At 46.5% G+C, this 23816-nt stretch overlaps 1 protein-coding gene across 2 annotated transcripts in view; it reads right to left on the bottom strand.

Moving 5' to 3' along the window:
- Positions 1-20698: 20698 nt before the first annotated feature.
- The window catches only part of pigk (phosphatidylinositol glycan anchor biosynthesis, class K), a 115841-nt gene continuing 112723 nt past the window's right edge, over positions 20699-23816 (bottom strand). For both annotated transcript variants that reach the window (XM_052010703.1, XM_052010704.1), the window contains exon 11: positions 20699-21307. In XM_052010703.1, coding sequence (XP_051866663.1) covers positions 21191-21307 — 117 coding nt within the window. In that variant the 3' untranslated portion in view covers positions 20699-21190. The remainder of the gene's footprint in view (positions 21308-23816) is intronic.

Here is a 23816-nt window from a genome sequence, read left to right as displayed (position 1 = left end):
TGAAGTCTCTTGTCTCTCCTTAAATATACTGATGGATTCAACAACACAGCGATTAGATGACTGAGTATTGTCCGGAGGCTAAGACAGTTATGGAAAGAGGTGAGTTCAAATCCTACCACAGCAACTGGAATTTAAATTCGAGTAGTTAAATAAATCTCGATTATTTTAAAAGAAGTCTAGTATCAGTAATGGTTGTCTTTTTTTTAACTCATTTGGTTCACTAATTTCTTTGTCTTCATGGAAGGAAATCTGCCTTGTCTCTCCAGATCCAACAACTATGTAGACTCTTGACTCCTCAATTAGCAATGCCAAATTCTGCAAATACATTAAGTAAAACCTTCCCAACTACCACATTTCTGGGGATACAAGAGACTGCAGATGCTGGATGTTGATAATTCCTTTTCGCCGACAGAAGCTTCTCGACCTGCTGAGTTCCTCCAGCAGGTCGTTTGCTGCACTAAACTCCATGACTGAATACTTCCAATCACAATTCCACCCCTGCCAATGCACTGAAGATAATGCATTCAATGTGCTTGTGACAAAAGTTCACCACACTATTCTTCAATCGCTGACCAGCTGCAAACAACTGGATCTCCTGTCCCATACCTACCTGACCCAATCATCAACTATAAAACCATAGAACCATACAGCACAAAACAGGCCCTTCAGCCCACCATGTTGTGCCGTCCATCAAACCACCCTCACACTACCTAACCCCTTCCTCCCGCATATCCCCCCATCCCACACTCCTCCATATGCCTATCCAACAAGCTCTTGAACCTGTCCAATGTATCTACCTCCGTGCACCAACCACTCTCTGGGTGAAAAACCTCCCCCTGACATCTCCCCTGAACCTCCCACCCATAACCTTAAAGCCATGCCCTCTCGTCTTGAGCATTGGTGCCCTGGGAAGGAGGCACTGACTGTCTACTCTATCTATTCTTCTCAATATTTTATATACCTCTATCATGTCTCCTCTCATCCTCCTCCTTTCCAGTGAATAAAGCCCTAGCACCTTAAGCCTCTCCTCATATTCAATACTCTCTAATCCAGGCAGCATCCTGGTAAATCTCCTCTGCACCCTCTCCAAAGCCTCCACATCCTTCCTATAATGAGGCGACCAGAACTGAACACAGTACTCTAAGTGTGGCCTAACTAGAGTTTTGTAAAGCTGCATCATCACCTCGCGGCTCTTAAACTCAATCCCGCGACTTATGAAAGCCAACATCCCATTGGCCTTCTTAACTGCTCTTTCCACCTGTGAGGCAACTTTCAATCAACTGTGAATATGAACCCCCAGATCGCTCTGCTCCTCCACACTGCCAAGTACCTTGCCATTTACCCAGTACTCTGCCCTGGAGTTTGTCCTTCCAAAGTGTACCACCTCACACTTCTCCGGGTTGAACTCCATCTGCCACTTGTCAGCCCAGCTCTGCATCCTATCAATATCCCTCTGTAAGCTCTGACAGCCCTCCACACTATCCACAACACCGCCGATCTTAGTGTCGTCCACAAACTTACTAACCCAGCCCTCCACCCCCTCATCTAAGTCATCTATAAATATCACAAAAAGTAGAGGTCCCAGAACCGATCCCCGCAGGACACCACTAGTCACTGCCCTCCAATCCGAGGGCACTCCTTCCACCACAACCCTCTGCTTTCTACATGCAAGCCAATTCCTAATCCACACAGCCAAGCTTTCTTGGATCCCTTGGCCTCTGACCTTCTGAAGAAGCCTACCATGAGGAACCTTATCAAACGCCTTACTAAAATCCATGTAAACCACATCCACCGCACTGCCCTCATCAATCTTCCTGGTCACCTCCTCAAAGAACTCTATCAGGCTTGTGAGGCAAGATCTTCCCTTCACAAAGCCATGCTGGCTGTCCCTAATCAGTCTATGAATCTCTAGGTGTTCATAAATCCTATCCCTTAGAATCCTTTCTAACAGCTCACCCACCACAGACGTGAGACTCACCGGTCTATAATTCCCTGGCCTATCCCTATTACCTTTTTTGAACAAGGGGACAACATTCACAACCCTCCAATCCTCCGGCACCATCCCCGTGGACAACGAGGACTCAAAGATCCTTACCAGCGGTTCAGCAATCTCCTCCCTAGCCTCTCAAAGCAGCCTGGGGAAAATCCCGTCAGGGCCCGGAGATTTATCTGTATTAATATTATTTAACAACTTCAACACATCCTCTCTCTTGATATCTACAACCTCGAGAACATTACCCCTACCAGCACTCCCTTCCGCGTCATCAAGACCCCTCTCCCTGGTGAATACCGAAGAGAAGTACTCATTGAGAACTTCTCCCACTTCCGCTGCCTCCAGGCAAATTCTCCCACCTTTGTCCTTAATCGGACCTACCTTTACCCTAGCCATCCTCCTACCCTTCACGTACTTGAAAAAGGCCTTGGGATTTTCCTTAACCCTACTAGCCAACGCCTTTTCATGTCCCCTTCTAGCTCTCCTCAGCCCTTTCTTAAGTTCCTTCCTCACTACCCTATATTCCTCACGGGCCCTGTCTGAACCTTGCTGCTTATACCTCATGTACGCTACCTTCTTCTCCCTAACAAGTCGTTCCACCTCTCTCATCACCCACTGTTCCTTCACCCTGTCATTCCTTCTCTGCCTCACCGGGACATATTTATCCCTAACATCCTGCATAAGATCCCTGAACATCGACCACATCTCCATGGTACATTTTCCTTCAAAACGGACATCCCAATTTACTCTCCCAAGTTCTCTCCTTATAGCCTCATAGTTCGCCCTTCCCCAATTAAAAATCCTCTGGTCCTCTCTGCACCTGTCCCTGTCCATGACAATTTTAAAGGTTATGGAGCAGTGGTCACTGTCCCCCAAATGCTCACCCACCAATAGATCCATCACCTGTCCCGGTTCATTTCCTAAAACTAGATCTAACATGGCATTCCCTCTAGTCGGCCTGTCAACATACTGTGTCAGGAATCCCTCCTGGACACATTTAACAAATTCCGTCCCATCTAAACCTTTGGCACTAAGCAGGTTCCAGTCTATATTTGGGATCAATAATCACTCCACCTCCTGCCCTTACCTCTGATATACTCCATGGCTCCCACTTACCTGCTGAATCTCCACAATGTCATCTCAAGACACGGAGTCCGTTTCTACAAGTGCACTGATGAACCAGTACTTTCTCTCCACTGCCTCTGAATCAGAATCAGATTTACATGATATGATATCTTTATTAGTCACATGTAAATCTCTGATTTGGGGACTAAAACGCAGATATTAGCTGACACTGTTATGTTTTTTTAAGGTTTTTCCTTGCTGTTTCTTCTTTCTAACAGCTTCGGGTTTTGGTAGTGGGGGTAGATTTCTTTTTGTAATAAAATATTTCAATTTTTTCTTTCCTTATTAACTAACTACTATATGTGATTATTGATTTAGAGTATTGTAATCCTAAGTACAACTTATTACAATGTATTCTGTAGTATTTTTACTTTCTTTTTTGATGCATGTACTCTGTATTTTTTTCATGGGTTTAATAAAAATATTGTAAAGGAAGAAACACACAGTGAAATGCATCTTTTGCGTAGAGTGTTATGGGGGCAGCCCGCAAGTGTCGCCAGGCTTCTGGCGCCAACATAGCATGCCCACAGCTTCCTAACCCGTACGTCTTTTTGGAATGTGGGAGGAAACCGGAGCACCCGGAGGAAACTCATGCAGACAAGGGGAAAACGTACAAACTCCTTACAGACGGTGGCCGGAATTGAACCTGGGTCACTGGCACTGTAATTGCATTATGTTAACTGCTACACTACCGTGCCTGACTCACTGACTTATATTGAAAAATCTGATGATGGAGGGGAAGAAGCTGTTCCTGAGTCATTGTGAGTCTTCAGGCTCCTGTACCTCCTCCCCGGTGGTAGCAATGAGAAGAGGGCAAGTCCCGGATTGGTATTAGTATTGGTATTGGTTTATTATTGTCACTTGTACCGAGGTACAGTGAAAAACTTGTCTTGCATACCGATCGTACAGGTCAATTCATTACACAGTGCAGTTAAAATGAGTTAGTACAGAGTGCATTGAGGTAGTACAGGTAAAAACAATAACAGTACAAAGTAAAGTGTCACAGCTACAGAGAAAGTGCAGTGCAATAAGGTGCAAGGTCATAACAAGGTAGATCATGTGGTCAGAGTCCATCTCATCGTATAAGGGAACCGTTCAATAGTCTTATCACAGTGGGATAGAAGCTGTCTTTAAGCCTGGCGGTACTTGCCCTCAGGCTCCTGTATCTTCTACCTGATGGAAGAGGAGAGAAGGGAGAATGACCTGGGTGGGTGGGGTCTTTGATTACGCTGGCTATTTCACCCTGGCAGCGAGAGGTAAAGGCAGAGTCCAAGGAGGGGAGGCTGGTTTCTGTGATGTGCTGGACTGCGTCCACAACTCTCTGCAGTTTCTTGCAGTCCTGGGCAGAGCAGTTGCCATATCAAGCCATGATGCATCCTGATAGGATGCTTTCGATGGTGCATCGATAAAAATTGGTGAGTGTCAAAGGGGACATACCGAATTTCTTTAGCCTCCTGAGGAAGTAGAGGCTCTGATGAGCTTTCTTGGCCCTTAGTGATGGATGCCGCCTTCTTGAGGCACCGCCTCTTGAAGATGTCCTCGATGGTGGGGAAGGTTGTGCCCGTGATGGAGTTGGCTGAGCTCCATCATCAATGTCGGACAAGCTGATACTTCCTCCAACAAAACTCCAGGAAGACATCAGACTGCCGGCACAATGGCACACCTAGTAACATCTCCGCCTCACAGCACCAGAGGCAACCCTGACCTCTGACGTTCTCCCTGTGACTACGTGGGTTTCCAGTGAGTGCTCTTGTTTCCTCCCACATCCAAAGGCATGTAGGTTGGCAGGTTAATTGGCTGCTGTAAATTGCCCCGAGTGTGTCGGTGAGCGGTAGAATCAGGAGGCAGTTGATGGGAATGTGGCAAGAATTAAAAATGGGATTAATGCAGGGTTAGTGTACACTGGTGTTTTGTGGTTGATACAGACCCAGTGGGCCAGGACTGGTTCCATGCTGTATCTCTCTCTGACTCTATAACTTGATTTGTTGGTCCGAGACTCTTTTCCTGAGGTCTGCTTGGAATTCAATCAAACATGTCTGCAATCTTAGTGTTATATTTGACCCTGAAATGCGCTTTGCACCACATATCCATGCCTATATTAAGGCAGTCTGTTTTTACCACAGTAACAACACCAGAGGACACACAAGAGACTGTAGACGATGGAATCTGGAGCAACAAACAATCTGCTGGAGGAACTCAGCGGGTCGAGCAGCATCTGTGGGAGGGAAAGGAATTGTCAATGTTTCTGGTCGAGACCATGTTTCAGAACGGTAACAATTCCTTTCCTCCCGCATATGCTGTCTGACCCACTGAGTTCCTCCAACAGATTAGTTGTTGCATGGTAATGACACCAGTCTCTCTAGCCCCCTGATAGAACATCCATGCTTGTATTACATCTTGACTTGACTATTCCAATGGATTGCTGCCCAACCTCCCATTTTCTACCTTCTGTAAACCCAAGGTCATCCACAACCCTGTTGCCCATTCCCTAACTCAATCCGAGCCCCATTCACCCATCACCACTGGGCTTGTTGTTCTACAGCAGTTAAGGAATACTTCCTCATCATTTTCAAATCTCACAAGGCCTCTCCATCTCCACAGTTTCCAACAAACCCAAAACCCTCCCAGACATCAGTGCATTACTTCTGGCTGTGAACTAACCAGAGCCTCCCTGATTTTAATGAGATTAAAAGAAATAGAAGCAGGACTAGATCATTCAACCCCATGAGACTGCTCTGACATTCAATAAGATCATGGCTGATCTTTTACCTCAGTCCAATTTTCCTGCACCAATCCCAATCCTCTTAATTCCTTTAATATCTAAAAATCCCTTCTTTGAATCGTTGTGGCTATCCCTCGAGCTCGAGGATGATGGTCTTCATTCCATTGATCTATTTGTGAGCTCTCAAGTGGCTTATGAGTCCAAGAAGTAGCCCACAGAGCGAAGACACCTGTGTGTGTATTTGTTTAACATGTACTTGATGTTGCACTACAAAAAGCACACGATACTTCACAAATCAACTGATTCCAATGGGATAGAAACCACGACGATTGGAGCTGATGGATTTGTTGCAGCCTTCATCCGCCTTCACAGCCGTTGAGTTCGTAGTAACTTCGTTCGCCTGATCCACCGTTGAGGTCTTGGTTGGATTGTTCTTTTTCAGGGACCTCACCATCAACCTTACCGCTATGGGTGACCCTACCAGGATCATAGCTCCAGATGGCATCGTTCTTGGGATTTCAGGACCACACAAGCTTCTCCACCACAACAAGGTGACAATCCATGGAGAAGCTTCTTTGAATATACTCAGTAACAGAGTCCCCATAGCCTTCTTGGGTAGATTATTCAGAAGATTTACATTATTCCAGGTGAAGAAATTTCTCCTCATCTCAGTCTCTGACCCCCTGAGTTGAGACCATGACCACTGGCAGTAAACCTGACCAAGGGAAACATCAGAGAGACGCAAGAGGTTGCAGATGTCAGAATCTGGAGCAAAACACAAACTGCTGGAGGAACTCAGCAGGTCGGGCAGCATTTGGAGGGGGAAAGGAATTGTCGACGTTTTGAGTCAAGGCACTGTATCAGCAGTTTGCTTTTTGCTGCGAGGGAAATATCAACTGCACATTGCTGCACTATGGTGATTGGTTTTCCAATTATCTGGGCACTGAGCTCTGTAATTCCCTCACTAAAATTCTCCATGTTATTTCCTCTTTTAACACACTTCCTAAAAACTACCTCTGTGACCAAGAGATTGGCCATCTGTCTTAATGTCTCCTTTAATAGCTCAGTATCAAATTTTGTTTGCTAGCACTCTCAGAAAGCACCTTTGGGATGTTTAATGACATTGAGGAATGCTTAAAAGCACAAATCGCTGTCCCATTTACAGTGGCCTCAGATGTCAGCTGCAGTTCAGTGGTATGACTCATCTCTACGCAGTAGGATTGAGGGTGCAATGCATTCCAACAACTCGATATGTTTACAAGTCTTTATATCCTTTCGCATGTCTGTGGAATAAGTATATTAAAGCAACCTTTCCCTCAATGGCAGCAAAACAGAAGAGCTGGTCATTGACTTCAGGAAGGGGGGCAGTGCACATGCACCTGTTTACGTCAATGGTGCTGAGGTCGAGAGGGTTGAGAACCTGTCTGGTCCAACCATCTTGATGCCATGGCCAAGAAAGCTCACCACCACCTCTACTTCCTCAGGAAGCTAAAGAAATTTGGCATGTCCCCATTGACACTCACCAATTTTTATCAATGCACCATAGCAAGCATCTTATCCGGATGCATCACGGCTCAGTATGGCAAATGGTCTGCCTGGGACTGCAAGAAACTGCAGAGAGTTGTGGACACAGCTCAGCACATCACGGAAACCAGCCTCCCCTCTGTGGACTCTGTCTATACTTTTTGCTGCCCCGGTAAAGCAGCCAACATAATCAAAGACCCTCCCACCCCAGATATTCTCTCTTCTCCCGTCTCACATCAGGCAGAAGATACAAAAGCCTGAAAGCACCTACTGCCAGGCTCAAGGACAGCTTCTATCCTGCTGTTATAAGACTATTGAACGGTCTCCTAGTACAATAAGATGGACTCTTGACCTCACAATCTACCTAGTTCTGACCTTGCACTTTATTGTCTACCTGCACTGCATTTTCTCTGTAGCTGTGACACTTTACTCTGCATTCTGTATTGTTTTACCTTGTACTACCTCAATGCACTGTGTAATGAATTGATCTGTATGAATGGCATGCAAGACAAGTTTTTCACTGTACCTCAGTACAAGTGACAATAATAAACCAATTATTTTTATATATCAAAATAAACTTTATTCATAATAAAAGAAACTATATACAATAATAAAAAACTGTTCAAACCTTTACATTCGTGTACAGTTCAATTCTTAGTGTTACCTTTTTATATAAAAAACACAGCACCAATGCCACTCATGTGGCTCCCTGAGGTGATACCCCAATATTTACAACATTTGAGCGGCTTCCTCGCCTGACCCCGCCCCTCATTCTCCTGTGGCAGAAGAACCCTGAACTGTCGTCCTTCCCCACCAAGCCCTCGCGCTGGCTGCAGCCAGCTTCAGTGCGCCCCTCAGCACGTACTCCTGCAGCCTGGAATGTGCCAGCCGGCAGCATTCCCCTATGGACATCTCACAGTGCTGGGAAACCAACAATTTTCGGGCAGACCAAAGGGCGTCTTTCACCGAGTTGATGACCTTCCAGCAGCACTTGATGTCCGTCTCTGTGTGTGTCCCCGGGAACAGCCCGTAGATCAGAGAATCCTCTGTTACGCTGCTGCTTGGGATGAAACGTGACAAGGACCCCTGCATCTTTCGCCACACCCTCCTCGCAAACCCACAGCCCGCAAAGAGGTGGGCGACCGTCTCGTCCCCGGCGCGGTCCTCCCGGGGGCAGCGCGCGCTGGGGGTGATGCCCCAACCGTGCAGGACAGATCTTACTGGGAGGGCACCTCTCACCGCCAGCCAAGTGAGGTCTTGGTGCTTGTTGGTGAGTTCTGGCGATGAGGTGTTCTGCCAGATGGTCTGGACAGTCTGCTCAGGGAACCACCCCACAGTGTCCATCGAGTCCTTCTCCTGCAGTGTCTGTAGGATGTTCCGTGCTGACCACTTCCGGATTGGTCAGGAAGAACTTTTCTACGAAGGACAGGTAGCGCGGCAGCGTCCAGCTGACTGGGACGCCGTGTGGCCACGGGGCCAGGCCCATCCTTCGCAACAGCCGGGTCAGGTAGAACCTCAGTACGTAGTGACGCTTGGTGCCCACGTACTTGGGTTCCACGCGGAGCCTGATGCAGCCACAGACGAAGGTGGTCATCAGCATGAGGGCGACGTTGGGGACACCTTTACCCCCATTGTCCAGGGACTTGTGCATGGTGACCCGTCGGACCCGCTCCATCTTGGATCCCCAGACGAACCAGAAAACGGCCCGGGTGATTTCCAAGCCAGAGGAGCGAGGAACAGGCCACACCTGCGCCAAGTACAGCAGCCCTGAGAGCACCTCACACCTGATGACCAGGTTCTTCCCAGTTATCGATAGGGAGCGCCGTTCCCACAGTCCCAGTTTCTGCTTCACCTTCCCAATCTGCTCCTGTCAATTTTTGTTGCACGCCCCGGCCCCTCCGAACCAGATCCCCAGCACCTTCAGATAGTCAGTTTCCAGTTCCAAGATTTCCATTTATACAAAGACTTTAATACTGCAGGTTGTCCAACAGCACTCACATCCAAGGCACGGTGGCACAGAAATTAGTTCAGAGCTCACAGCTCCAGCAACCTAGGTTTATTCTCAACTTCCAATGCTGTCTGTGTGGAGTTTGCATGTCCTCCCTGTGACTGCATGGGTTTCCTCCGGCGCCAACATAACAATGCCCACAACTTCCTAACCCGTACGTCTTTGGAATGTGGGAGGAAACCGGAGCACCTGGAGGAAACCCACGCAGACACACAGGGAGGACGTAAAAACTCCTTACAGAGAGTGGTCGGAATTGAACCCGGCTTGCTGGTGCTGTAATAGTGTTAGGCTAACTGCTATGTCCTGCACTGAGTGTGCCAGCCTCACGTTTTGCATTCAGGACCCTAGACCTGAATTCACAACCTCCTGAATCAGAGGTGGGAGAGTTACCAGTTAACACTAAAATAGGAAACGTTGTCAGAATTAAGCTGCATGAAAATGCCATTGGCGTGCTTAAAATGGCCATCAGTAACTGCTCACTGCAAGAGTGGCAGTGCTCACTGAGCACTGAAGTGAAAGCTGAAAGCTCTGACCCCAATTAAGGATTTACATTGCAGCTGACAATTAACATGTTAAAAGAATGCTCAGTTATTGCTGATCCATAATACATGGAATAACAGGAAGATTATAGAAGGAAGAGGTCAAACCATGTCCCGAACCCAAACTCTGACTCGTCAATCACTCCTCAGGATCTACACAGTATGAAGAATACCTTGCAGATTAAGTCGTAGCTTCATCATGAGTGCTGTCAACGCAGTGAGAAACTGCAGACTCCCCAGTCAAGGATCTGCTGTTTATTTGGGCACTTTAAAACCTGTGAGGATCCCACTGAGAGTTAACAACTTGACTGTAGAAAACACAGGAATAACATCTTGAACTTAGTTGATACGGCAACTGCTCTGCCCGGGATCGCAAGAAACTGCAGAGAGTTGTGGACCCGGCCCAGCGCGTCACGGAAACCAGCCTCCCTTCCATGGACTCTGCCTTTACCTCTCACTACCTTGGTGAAGCAGCCAGCATAATCAAAGACCCCACATACCCAGTACATTCTCTCTTCTCTCCTCTTCCATCTGGTAGAAGATTCAGGAGCCTGAGGGCACGTACCACCAGGATTAAGGACAGCTTCTATCCCACTGTGATAAGACTACTGAACGGTTCCCTTATACGATGAGATGGACTCTGACCTCATGATCTACCTTGTTGTGACCTTGCACCTTATTGCACTGCACTTTATCTGTAGCTGTGACAATTTACTCTGTACTGCTATTGTTTTTACTTGTACTACCTCAATACACTCTGTACTAACTCAATGTAACTGCACTGTGTAATGAATTGACCTGCACGATCGGTATGCAAAACAAGCTTTTCACTGTGCCTCGGCACAGGTGACAATAATAAACCAATACCAATACCAATCTTATTGACCAGCCAGTGGAAATCCACAGTAAAGCAATTTCTTTGTCAATCTTTCAGATAAGTTGCTATGTACACCTTCCATTTCAGTAGTGAACCTTCTATCTTCCCATTCTCCGTTCACCCCACCACAGACCCTTCAGTCATTTATGACCTATGATCTTCAGTTCCCTCCATAATATTCTCCATCTTACTAGGGTCCTCTACTCTGATAAAACTCTTCTGAAAACCCTTTTGCTACTTTCTCCTCAGCTGTGCCCTTTTGCTTCTGAGCCAGAAGACGTTGAGTTTAGGTCCTGCTCCAGTCACCCAGTACAAAATCTAGGCCAACTCTCCAATGCTCCAAATCTGTGACCCCTACCATCTAGGACAATGATCCCAGGGACATGAGAACTCCATTAAGTACGTTCCCTTCCTCACGTTCAACATCAGCAAGACCAAGGAATTGATTGTGGACTTCAGGAAGGGGAACTCGGGAGATTGCACACCAATCCTCAGCGGTGGAAAGGGTGAGCAGCTTCAAGTTCCTGGGCATCAACATCCAGAGGATCTGTCCTGGACACAACACATTGATGCAATCCTGAAGAAGGCACGCCAGCGGCTCTACTTCGTTCGGAGTTTGAGGAAATTTGGTACGTCGCCAAAGACTCTTGCAAATGTGTGGTGGAGAGCACTCTGACTGGTTGCATCACCGCCTGGTATGGAGGCTCCAATGCACAGGATCGCAAGAGGCTGCAGAGGGTTGTAGACTCAGCCAGCTCCATCACGGGCATAACCCTCGCCACCATCGAGGACATCTTCAAGAGGTGGTGCCTCAAGAAGACGGCATCCATCACTAAAGACACTAACCACCCAGGACATACCCTCTTCTCGTTACTACCATTGGGGAGGAGGTACAGGAGCCTGAAGACCCACACTCAATGTTTCAGGAACAGCTTCTTCCCCTCTGCCATCAGATTTCTGAACGGTCCATGAAATGAAGAAAATTACCTCATTATTCCTTTTTTTGCACTATTTATTTTGTAATTTAAAGTAATTTTATGTCTTTGCACTGTACTGCTGCCATAAAACAATAAATTTCACATCATATAAAACAGTGATAATAAACCTGATTCTGATTCTGAATCCCAGTCACACATCCACTTGGAAATATACCACCAGTCCTTCATGGTCACTGACCCTAGATTCTTAACAACACCATAGGGGCACCACATGGTCTACAGCAGACCAAAGCAGCTGCTCACTACCACCTTCTCAGGAGACATTAGGGATGGACAATGAATATTAGGGAGGGTCAATAAATGCTGACCACACCAATGTTCCTCATGGCCTGTGTATGAATAAAACTAAAATAATGTGAGATGTTGATTGGTCCAGCAAGAAGCTGTCACATGTCCAGCAGCACCTTGTGATGATGAAAACTTCAGAGGTTTTAATTAATTCCGAGCTAACAACCATTAGATATTGATTCAAATTTAAATTCAGATAACATTGATTAAGGCAGCGTACATTACAAAAGAAACCTGTGATAATTTTGGAGACACAAGAGACTGCAGGTGCTGGAATCTGGAGCAAAGAACAGACTGCCAGAGGAACTCAGCTGGTCAGGCAGCATCTGTGGAGGGAAATGGACAGTCCAGTCCTGTCCAGTCGAAGGGTCTCAACCCAAAACGTTGACTGTCCATTTCCCTCCACGGGTGCTGCCTGACCCGCTGAATTCCTCCAGCAGTTTGTTTTTTTCTGTGAAAATTTTGGCTTTTTTAAAATTCATTTGTGTGTCACTGACATGGAAGTGTGCAGCACAGAATCAGGCCCTTCAGCCCGTCATGTCTATGCTGACCAAAGTACCTCTGCCTTTACATGGTCCATATCCCTCTATTCCTTGCCTGTTTGTATGTCTGTCTAAATGCCTCATAAACGTTCCCAGCATATCAGCCTCCCCCACCACCCCTGGCAGTGCATTCCAGGCACCCCCCACTCTCTGTGTAAAACAACCTGCCTTGCAAATCTCCTTTAAACTTTCCCGCTCTCACCTTAAATCCATGACCTCTAGTATTTGATATAGCCACCCTGGGAAAAAGACTCTACCTACTGTCATGCATCTCATAATTTTATAAACCTCTATCAGGTCACCCCTCAGCCTCCAACACTCCAGAGAAAACATTCCAAGTTTGTCCAACCTCTCCTTATAGCTAATACTCTGGCAACATCTGGGTGAACCTCTTCTGCACCCTCTCCAAAACCTCCACATCCTTCCAATAGTGTGGTGACCAGAACTGCACACAACACTCCAAATGTGACCTAACCAAAGTTTTATACTGCTGCAACATGACTTCCCGACTTTTATACTCAGTGCCCCAACTGATGAAGGCAAGCATGCCAGATGTCTTCTTTACTCCTCTCTCCACTTGGTTGCTTTTTCAAGGAGCTATGAACCTGCACCCCAAGATTCTTCTGAACAGCAATGCTTCGGAGGGGCCTGCCATTTATTGTATACTTCCCTCTTGTGTTTAATCTTCTAAAATGCATAACCTCACACGTGTCTGGATTAATCTCCACCTGCCCAAGTTTCCAACTGATCTACATCTGACTGGCTTTCTCGCTATTCACAACTCTGCCAATCTTCATGTTTTCTGCAGACTCATCAGACCACCGACATTTTCATCACTATTTTATTCCAAACAACCGAGGTGCCAGCACTGATCCTTGCCTTTCCAAGGCATTTTGTACTTACGGTAAAAGCAAGAGGGTTACTAGGGAGAGGGTAGAACCATTCAAGGACAAAGGAAGGGATTTATGCCTGGAGGCAGAGGAATGAGCAAGGTACTGAACGAGTACTTCACGTTGGTATTCACCAAGGAGAAAGACATGCGGAATTCCAGCAATCCTTCTCCTGCTTTCCCTTTACTTTTCCTGTTTTTTTTAATTTACAGCGTGGTAACAGGCCCTTCCGGCCCAACGAGTCCGCGCCGCCCATTTTAAACCCCAAATTAACCTACCCGTATGTCTTTAGGATGTGGGAGGAAACCGGAGCACCCGGCGGAAACCCATGCAGACATGGGAGAACGTACAAACTCCTTACAGACAGCGACGGGAATCGAACCCCGACCTTGTGTTGTGGAGATGCTTTCAGCAGAAAGACACGGAGGATAAAGAGATCAGGGACGGATATGCTGAAGAAACAAAGGACTGCAGATGCTGGAATCCAGATGAAAAACGCGATGATGCTGGAGGAACTCAGCAGGCCAGGCAGCATCCGTGGAGAAAAGCAGGCGGTCAACGTTTCGGGTCAGGACCCTTCTTCAGGACTGAAGATAGGAAAAGGGGAAGCCCAATATACAGGAGGGAAAAGCAGAGCAGTGATAGGTGGACAAAAGACGGGAGGCTGGGTGGGCACAAGGTGGTGATAGGTAGATGCAGGTGAGAGATAGTGATAGGCAGGTGCGGGGGAGGAGGGGAGAGCAGATCCACCGGGGGATGGGTCACAGGTAAGGAGAGAAAGGGGAAAAAAGGGGATTTGCTGATATTCTAGGGCCTGTTGTTGTCAAGAAGGTCAAGGTGTTGGGTCTCTTGAAGAATATTAAGATGGATAAATCCCAGGGCCTGATGGAATCTATCCCAGGTTATTAAGAGATCCAAGAAAGGAGATTGCTGGGGCCTTGACAGAGATCTTTGTATCCTCTTTGGTCACAGGCAAGGTCCCAGAGGTTGTTCCCTTGTTTAAGAAGGGCAATAGGGCAAACCAGGATATTACAGTCCCAATAAGTCCATGCTTTCCCTGATGTGAGTGGATCCTATCTCTCAGAATCTTCTCCAATAATTTCCCTACCACTGATGCAAGGCCCACTGGGTTCTTCCCCGTTACCCTTCTTTAATATTGACTATTGTTTATTGACTACAGCTCTGCCTTCAGTACTATAATTCCAAGCAAACTCATCACCAAACTCCAAGACCTGGGACTCAACACCTCCCTCTGTAACTGGATCCTTGACTTTCTGACCAACAGACCGCAATCGGTGAGGATAGGCAGCAACACCTCCGGAACGATTATTCTCAACACTGGCGCACCACAAGGCTGCGTCCTCAGCCCTCTACTCTACTGCCTATACACTCATGACTGTGTGGCCAGATTCTGCTCTAACTCCATCTACAAGTTTGCAGATGATACCACCATAGCGGGCTGCATCTCAAGTAATGATGAGTCAGAGTACAGAAAGGAGATAGAGAGCTTAGTGACATGGTGTCATGACAACAACCTTTGCCTCAATGTCAGCAAAACAAAAGAGCTGGTCATTGACTTCAGGGAAGGGGGTGGTGTACATGCACCCGTCTACATCAACAGCGCTTAGATCGAGAGGGTTGACAGCTTCAATTCCAAGGAGTGAGCATCACCAATAGCCTGTCCTGCTCCAACCATGTAGATGCCATGGCCAAAAAAGCTCACCAGTGCCTCTACTTCCTCAGGAGGCTAGAGAAATTTGGCATGTCCCTTTTGACCCTCACCAATTTTTACCGATTCACCATAGAAAGCATCCTATCTGGATGCATCACGGCTTGGTATGGCAACTGCTCTGCCCATGACTGCAAGAATCTGCAGAGAGTTGTGGACACAGCCCAGCACATCATGGAAACCAGCCTCCCCTCCATGGAATGTCTACACTTCTTGCTGCCTCAGTAAAGCAGCCAGCATAATCAAAGACCCCACCCACCCCAGACATTCTCTCTTCTCCCTCCTCCTATCGGGCAGAAGATACAAAAGCCTGAAAGTACGTACCACCAGGCTCAAGGGCAGCTTCTACCCTGCTGTTTTAAGACTATTGAACAGTTCCCTAGTACGATAAGCTGGACCTCACAATCTACCTCATTGTGAACTTGCACCTTACTGTCTACCTGCACTGCACTTTCTCTGTAACTGTGACACTTTATTCTGCATTCTGTTATTGTTCTACTTTGTACTACCTCAGTGCAATGTTGTAATGAATTAATCTGTATGAACGGTATGCAAGACAAGTTTTTCACTGTACCTCGGTACGTGACAATAATAAACCAATTTACTGATTTAATTACGTTAACGCTTTCTCTGTTCCCAAAAGCTGCCTGACCTGCTGAGCGCTTTCAACATTTTCTGATTTTAGTTCAACATTTTTTAAAACTCGTTTCAAATTCTCAAATATTAAAAAGATCTATGAATGCAATATTTAATGGGTGATGCCTTTACCTTGGACTGACTAAAGCACTCAATTAAACAGAATAGCAATGAGTAGAGACGCTCTGAGTGTATATTCTACAGCCGTTCTCCAGATGTCTGGATAAAATAACCATTTCCAAAATTACAACATGAAACAAATAAATCATTTGTGCAAATATGATGGCTAATTAAGGCACTGCTTGTTAGATAAATTAATCTAGCAACAATTTTCAGTGTTGCAAGTGCTTTTAATATCGACAAGATATGGTACATCAGTTTTATTTCTAAGTAAATAGCATATTTCACATCAGAGGGGAAAAAAAATTCCTCTGCACTTCAGCGAGCAGCACAAAAGATTTTTTTTTACACAGATTTATTGTCACACGGGTTACTAGCTTGCATTTGTCCAGATACCACAAACCATGGTTCGAAGGCCAAGGACACAGCAATTCAAATTAGTTCAACACACAAAAATGCTGGAGGAACTCAGCGGGTCAGGCAGCATTTATGGAGGGAAATGGACAGACAACGTTTCGGGCCGAGACCCTTCATCAGGAGCGGAAAGAAAGACGGGGGTTAGCCAGTATAAAAGGGTGGGGGGAAGGGGTGGAGCAAGAGCTGGTGGGTGATAGGTGGATCCAGGTGAGGGGGGTGATAGGCTGGTGAGGGAGGGGGGAGAGTGGGAATGATATAAAAAGCTGGAAGGTGACAGGTGGAAGTGACAAAGGGCTGAAGAAGATGGAATCTGATAGGAGAGGACAGTGGACCACGGAATAGAGGAGGTGAGGAGGGGAACCGGAGGGAGGAAGGTGTGGGTGATGGGCAAAGCAAGAGGGTGGAGGAGGGGAAAGAGAAGGGGTGATTGGGCTGGTCGGACAAGGGGAAACAGAAGGGAGGGGTACAGACAGTTCCCAATAGGTTCCCAACTCTGCCTATAAGCAGGGAGTGAACCATTCACACATCGTACTATTAGTCTTCACTGATCTATAACTGTTATCTACCCAACATAGCTTTATAGTTCTTCATATCCTTGCATAAGAGTCTCTCGAATGTTTTACCTTTGCAAATTGGGTTTGAAAGTTTATCTGCCCAGTTGCATTATATTCTTCCAGAATATTAATCATACCATCTCCACATAATCAATCTCCTATACATTTAATAACTTGACCCTAACCAGGCCCAACTTTTCCTCTCAAAAATGAAAGTTATAAATTGGTCTTGTGAAAGGGAATCTTTAAATTCTCTAAGCTCAAGGCCAGAGCAGCCAAGTAATCAGTGGAGGTAAAAAAAAACATATATCAGTGCAACAATTTTTCTCCATTTGATTGCTGCTCTGAAAATCCACAGAGCGTCAAAAATACTTTGATCCCAACGTGCCACAGCTATTCTTGACAACTGAGAAAATGGAAAATGCTTCCCTGCATCTAGTAGTTTTAGTGAAGAACTGACAAATGGAGAATAGGCAGAAGGTGAGCAGTGGAGTTAGGGAAAATGGCTTTTATTCGGAGAATTTGTGGAGCATGGTATATATGCCTGCAGGAACAGATGAGTGACAGAACATTGCACCTTCTGAGAGAACTTGGAATATGCAGAACAGTGGGGATCTCCTCAGCATCGGTGAGACCAAGTGCAGACTAGGCAACCGCTTTGCCAAGCACCGGCGGTCTGTCCGCAACGTCCATCTCGAGCTCGCGGTTGCCGGCCATTTAATTCCCCTTCCCACTCCCGCACTGACCAGTCTGCCCTCGGCCTCCTCCACTGCTAGGGTGAGAGTGAGCACAAACTAAAGGAACAGCACCTCGTATATTCTGCCTGGGTAGCCTACAACCCGACAGCACAGACATCGAATTCCCCAGTTTCAGGTTGCTCCACTTCTGTCCCTTTATCTCTCCTCCTGATCTACCCAGGTCCTCTCACACGCCCTTATCTTCCCAAACTCACCCCCCCCCCAGCCCACCCATCACCCAGTTTCGTCTCCCCCACCTATTCCACACACTCCCCCCACTGTTCCCCACCCCCACCATCCCTCCCTTATCTGGTTGCACTCTCCTCTCCATCTGCAAGCTCTTTGTTGCCTCCACCGATCACCTCCCAGCCTCTGTCACTGTCTCCACCCTTCCCTCCCCCACCTGACTCCACCTGCCCATCGACCCCACCTCACCTGGATCCACCTATCGCCTGCCAGCTCTTGCCTCACCCGTTCCCCCTCACCTCTTTACACTGGCCATCTCCCCTCTTGCAGTCCAGATGAAGGGTCTCGACCTGAAACGTCAACTGTCCATTTCCCTCCACAGATGCTGCCTGACCCGCTGAGTTTCCCCAGCAGCCCGTTTTTTTGCTCAGTTTGTCAGGATGGACATATTTACCGAATGGTCAACACATGGAATGATCTCTGTATACTTGGGAACTGTTGGCCATTAAATACCTTGAGCCAATTTTGCCATTTAGTTAAATTACATCTCCATTTATCTACATCATTTCCCCTACAGAGGTAAAAGCCAAGGGGAATCTAAATACTCTCCAATTCCATAATGTTGACGACCATGGAGGTCTGAATGGCATAAATCTGTTCTGGTGGACATACTGAGAGGATAACCAGAGGCTTCTGTGGAAGTCTGAAAGCTTTCCTCATTTGTAGAGGTCAATGTTTGGAAGCATGAAGCACATTGGTGATGTAGATGCCAGCTGTGCTTTGGTGAGGAGCACTCTGAGCCAAAGGTGAAAGGTTCAGGTTTCACTTCGTAACGTTAAGCACATTACGCAAGCTATGCTATCAGAGGGACATCTTCCTGAGTTATAAGGAGAGATTGGATAGGCTGAGACTTTTCGCCAAGGAGCGAAGGAAGCAGAGCGGTGACTTTATAAAATTATGAGGGGCAGGGTAGGGGAGTCTACAACTAGAGGGTGCAGGTTTAAGGTGAGAGTGGAAAGGTTTAAAAGGGATTTGAGGGGCAAATTTCTCACACAGTGTGGTGGGTATATGGAACAAGCTGCCAAAGGCGGTGGAGGCAGGTACAATTACAACTTTAAAAAAATACATCTGGATGGGTACAGGGATAGGAGAAGTTTAGAGGGATATGGGCCAAACACAGGCAAATGGGATTAGCTTAGACAGGCATATTGGCTGGTATGGACAGGTTGGGCTGAAGGGCCTGTCTCTGTGCTGTATAAGGCTCTGATTCTCTGAATCTTTAAAACAAGACATTAAGCCAAGGTCCAATCTATCCTCTGAGAGATGGAAAAGATCCCACGTCAGTAGTTTGAAGAGGAAACAAGGTGTTCTCCCGTGACCTGGACAACGTTCAGCCCTTGACCAACATTTCCAAGACATATCATTGTTTGTGGGGCTCTTGTGTAAGCAAAGTAGATGCTGTGTTTCTGGGTTTACAACAATCTCTACACAAGAAATACTTATTGACAGCAGAGCATTTTAGGACTCCAAAAGTCATGATAAGAGCTATATAAATGCAAGAATTTCCTTCCTAAATGTGTATTTACTCTGATGATATATTTTACTGCATGCTTCGATTAGGATCACACTCCAGTATTTGTTGACAACCACTCAAGCTGCACCTTATTGTTGAATATTCTGTGTCACATTGGGGTAGGGATCTCAAGCCTTTGTATTTATGTGAACTGTGCTTTAAATCTGATGGTTGGGATGGTGGGGTGGAGGGGGGTAGGTGGGAAGGGAAGGACAGTAGCACGGTGTTACGATGATACAAATTTGAAGAGAGAGCAACAATGACTGAATTTTATTTATCTGAAATCAAATTACATCCAAGGAATTATCTACTTTGTGCCCTTAGTGACTGTGTATAGGGTGATCTGATGGCCAATTTATGGGCAATAAGATCCTATTAGAATGTATAACTGTTCTGCTAATCTCTGCTTTTAGTTGCTTTGTTTGGCCATGATACAGGGAGAACCCTGCTCTCCCTCAAAGTAGTGTCACTGGACTTTAGTGTCAGCTCACCTTGACGTGACAGCACTCGTTCAGTACTGCAAGGGAACAGCTGGGAATGAAATCCAGGCTGAGAAGTCAACTCCTGCTTTAGAGGCAAGAATGTCACCAACTGTGGAGACACAAGAGGCTGCAATTGCTGGAATCTGCAGCGACAAACATCTGCTGGAGGAACAGCGGGTTGAGCAGCATCTGTGGGAGCAGAGGAAATGTCGACATGTCTCCACCTTTCCCACCCCACTTCTTATTCCATCTTCCTTCTTTTCTGTCTGCCTCCCTCTGTCATGTCTCCCAACTCCATGCCTCCCCCTCCTAGCTCGATCTGCCCATCATCTTTCAACTCACCCCCCCCCCCCCCCCATCAATCCACCTATCACCTCTGGCCTCAGTCTCACCACTCTCCCTCTCCTCTTTATACCGGCCATCTCCCCCTCTCAGTCCTGAGGCAGGGTTTCAACCCGAAACGTCAACAATTCCTCCCCCCCCCCCCCCCCCCCCCCCCCCCCCCCCCCCCCCCCCACCACAGATGCTGCTCAACCCACTGAGCTCCCCACAGTGGATGTTTGTGCCAAGTTAACATTATCAGAAATGTTTGTAAAATCGGAGCCCTCTGCGGGAGTGACCAAATCTTCAGAGCCGCAGGACCTCAGTACAGCAGGAGTGCTGCCCAGTTTATATGGCATGCAGCCCTGGAAAGAGTGTGGCCACACCAATTAACATTACATGTAGAAAATGGAACAAACAAGCAGGCCACTATCAGCAAGTATTCCATTCCTTTTTTATTACGCAAGAGGATAAAACAGAAATTAAACTGTGTGCATGTTATTGTTGCATTGTCTTTTTTAGAACAAATTTTATTTTCACAACCAAATTGTAATTAACCTACATTCAAAGCTCTTTCTTTTCCCTTTTGCCATAATCCAGAGGAAACTAATAGGATAAATGTGATGTCACCCTCCACTTCTAAACAACACAACACAGCTCGAATCCAGTCACACCCTGACTTAAGGGAGACGCCCTGCTCTATCCTTTGCTTCAACCAGAAATTCTCAACCCACCTACACTCTACAAGTTTAGCTTTGCCCCAACTTTAAATGAGATGAGCAAATATATCCTCAGACTCGCCACTCCCTCCATCTTTCACCCTCCCCGGTAGACTGCAAACAAACAAAAACCCCACAAGAATCAATGAGAAATAATTTACAGCAGTGCATTGAGGAATCTGGCTCTTGCTGCCAGCTCAGTAACGCCTCTCAAAATATATGCTTGAGGTGCTTCAGTCCGTAGCTTTTGAAGAAGACCAGGAGGATCAGTGTCCACAGACCCAGGATGAACCCATCCGGAGGGTGCCAGTCTTTCCTCTTCGGCTTCTGCAAGACAAGTCGACACAAACAATTGCAATCAAAAAAACTGCAGATCCTGGAAATCTGAATTAAAGACAGAAAATGCTACAAACTCCCAGCAGGTCAGGCAGCATCTGTGGAGAAAGGAGCAGAATTAATGTTTCAGATCAGGAAACTTTCATCAGCACCTGCTGAGTGATGCCCTCAACATCGACTTCTCTCCAATCTGATGGCCTCAACAATGACTTCTCTAACCTCCGGTAACCCCACCCCTTTTTACCCCACCCGCCCCCACCCCCCAATTCCTTTGTCTTCCCTTATTCCTGTGACTCCCTCCCCCCACCTTGATGACCTGCCCACCTCCTCTCCTCCCCCATCCTTGATTCCATGGTCCACTGCCCTCTCTTACCGGATTCCTTCTTCTTCAGCCCTTTGCCTGTTCTACCTATCACCTCTCAGCTTATTGTGTCTTCCTCCCACCTACCTACCTTCCCCCTCTCACCCGAACTCGCCTATCCCCTGCCTGCGTGTGCTCCTCCCCCTCCCCCCACCTTCTTATTCTGGCTTCTACCCTCTTCCTTTCCAGTCCTGGTGAAGGGTCTCGGCTCGAAATGTCGACTGTTTATTTCCCTCCATGGATGCTGCCTGACCTGCTGAGTTCCTCCAGCACTTTTTGTGTATTGTTTCTATCACTTTCTGTTTTTAGCACAAATAATCAGTTGACGTTAAAACGAACTATTTATGTAGGATTTGGGGGATTCTAATATTCGATTATAAGGTCTCAAAGTATGATAGGCCATAAGTTTGAATTATTTGTTAGAAGACCTGGGATTGGTCAAAGATTTTGGCAATGAAAGAGAGAGAGGGAACTATTGGCTAACCTGGACCAAAAGCTGAAGGCACGTTGGGAAACATGGCTAAGTTTGAAAAGGCAGCAGGAATGCATGAACGATGGAAATTACAGCAGAAAATGCGGAAGATACTTTGACAGGTCAGGTCATATCACTGAAGCGTGAAACAGAGTTAACAATTCAGATCAAAGACCTCACATCAGAATCAGTTCTGACAATAGGTCATTAGTCTATAAAACATTAACTATTTCTCTTCCCCCCAAATGCAACCTGATCTTCTGAATGGAGACACAAGAGACTGCAGAAGCTGGAATCTGGAATCTGGGTCACGAAACAAGCCGCTGGAGGAACTCAGGGGGTCAGGCTGCATCTGTGGAGGCAAAGGGATAGTTGACGTTTCAGGTCGAGACCCTGCATCAGGACTGGGGCAGGCAGTTCCGATCTGCTAACTGCTTTTCTTTCAGATTTCCAGCATCTGCTGTGTTTTGATTTTCCAGCAGGGATTGTTGCTGCATCCAGCTGTTAGAACTCATTTCTGCCAGATTTACTCTTTGGGGAAAGTGAGAACAAAGTTTAGAGATAAGATCTGTCTATCTGGGCCTTGGGAAAATTAACAAGCATATGAAAAGTATTGAGAACAACACATTCTCAAATAGCATCTTTGTTATAAATGCTTCTTATAATAATCATATTATTCATTGTTGGGATATATGCATCATCAATAAGGCCAGCATTTATTGCTCATGCATAATTACCCTTGAGACGCTACCTCCTTGAACCACTGCAATCACCTCCCTGGCCCTACACTCATCTCTGGAGCACTTGGATACAAAGACAAGTTCCCACATTAGCAGCATTAACCAAATCAGTATCCAGAAATTCATCCTCAATCCCAAGGGATTGCCTTCGAAGAAGAAGATGATTCCATCATATCCCTAACTTGCAGATGGGAGAAAAACTTTAAGATGTCAGGATGTAAATCACTGCAGGAAACCCAGACAGGGACCTGCTTTTGTAGCCACAGTATTTCTGTGGCTGGTCCAGTTAAGTTTCTGGTCAATGACAATTCCACGGGCTAATGGAGTTGACAGTGGAGCACTGAACCACGGCAATACCATTGTATGTCAAAAGGCAGGCAGTTAGACTGTTTCTGTAGGAGATGATCATTGCTTGGTACTTCTGTGGGGCAAGTGTTACTTGACACTTATTAGCCTGTGCTCAATTGTCATCAAGCTCTTGCTGTATGCCGACTTAGAGTTGTGGAGTCATTCAGTGCGGAGTGGGGCCATTTGCTTCACCATGTTATTACTGACCAGTGGGCATCGGTCCGTATTATTTCCTGAGGAGTTGTGAATGGAATTGAACATTGTGCCATTATCACTGAGCATTTCCATTTCTAACTATACAATGGAAGGAAGATCTTGGTGAAGCAGCTGAAGATGGTTGGACCCCAAGACACAGTTCAATTGTCGGCTGGGATGATTGACATCCGCCTTCCAAAACCAAAACCACAACCACTTTCTGATGAGCAAGGTGTAACCCCTAGCTAGTGGAGTGCTTTCCCCTTGGTGCTCATTGACTTCAATTCGAACAGGGTCCTTAATTCCACATTCAGCCAAACGCTTCCCCAACTGTCAAACAGTTATGCTCACCACCCTCCTGGCATTCAGCTCCTTATTCAAACA

The sequence above is a fragment of the Pristis pectinata genome, chromosome 3 (assembly GCF_009764475.1).
Source record: "Pristis pectinata isolate sPriPec2 chromosome 3, sPriPec2.1.pri, whole genome shotgun sequence".
Taxonomy (NCBI): Eukaryota; Metazoa; Chordata; class Chondrichthyes; order Rhinopristiformes; family Pristidae; genus Pristis; species Pristis pectinata.
Note: the sequence above shows the minus strand (reverse complement) of the source record. Positions and strands in the feature narration are given on the sequence as shown.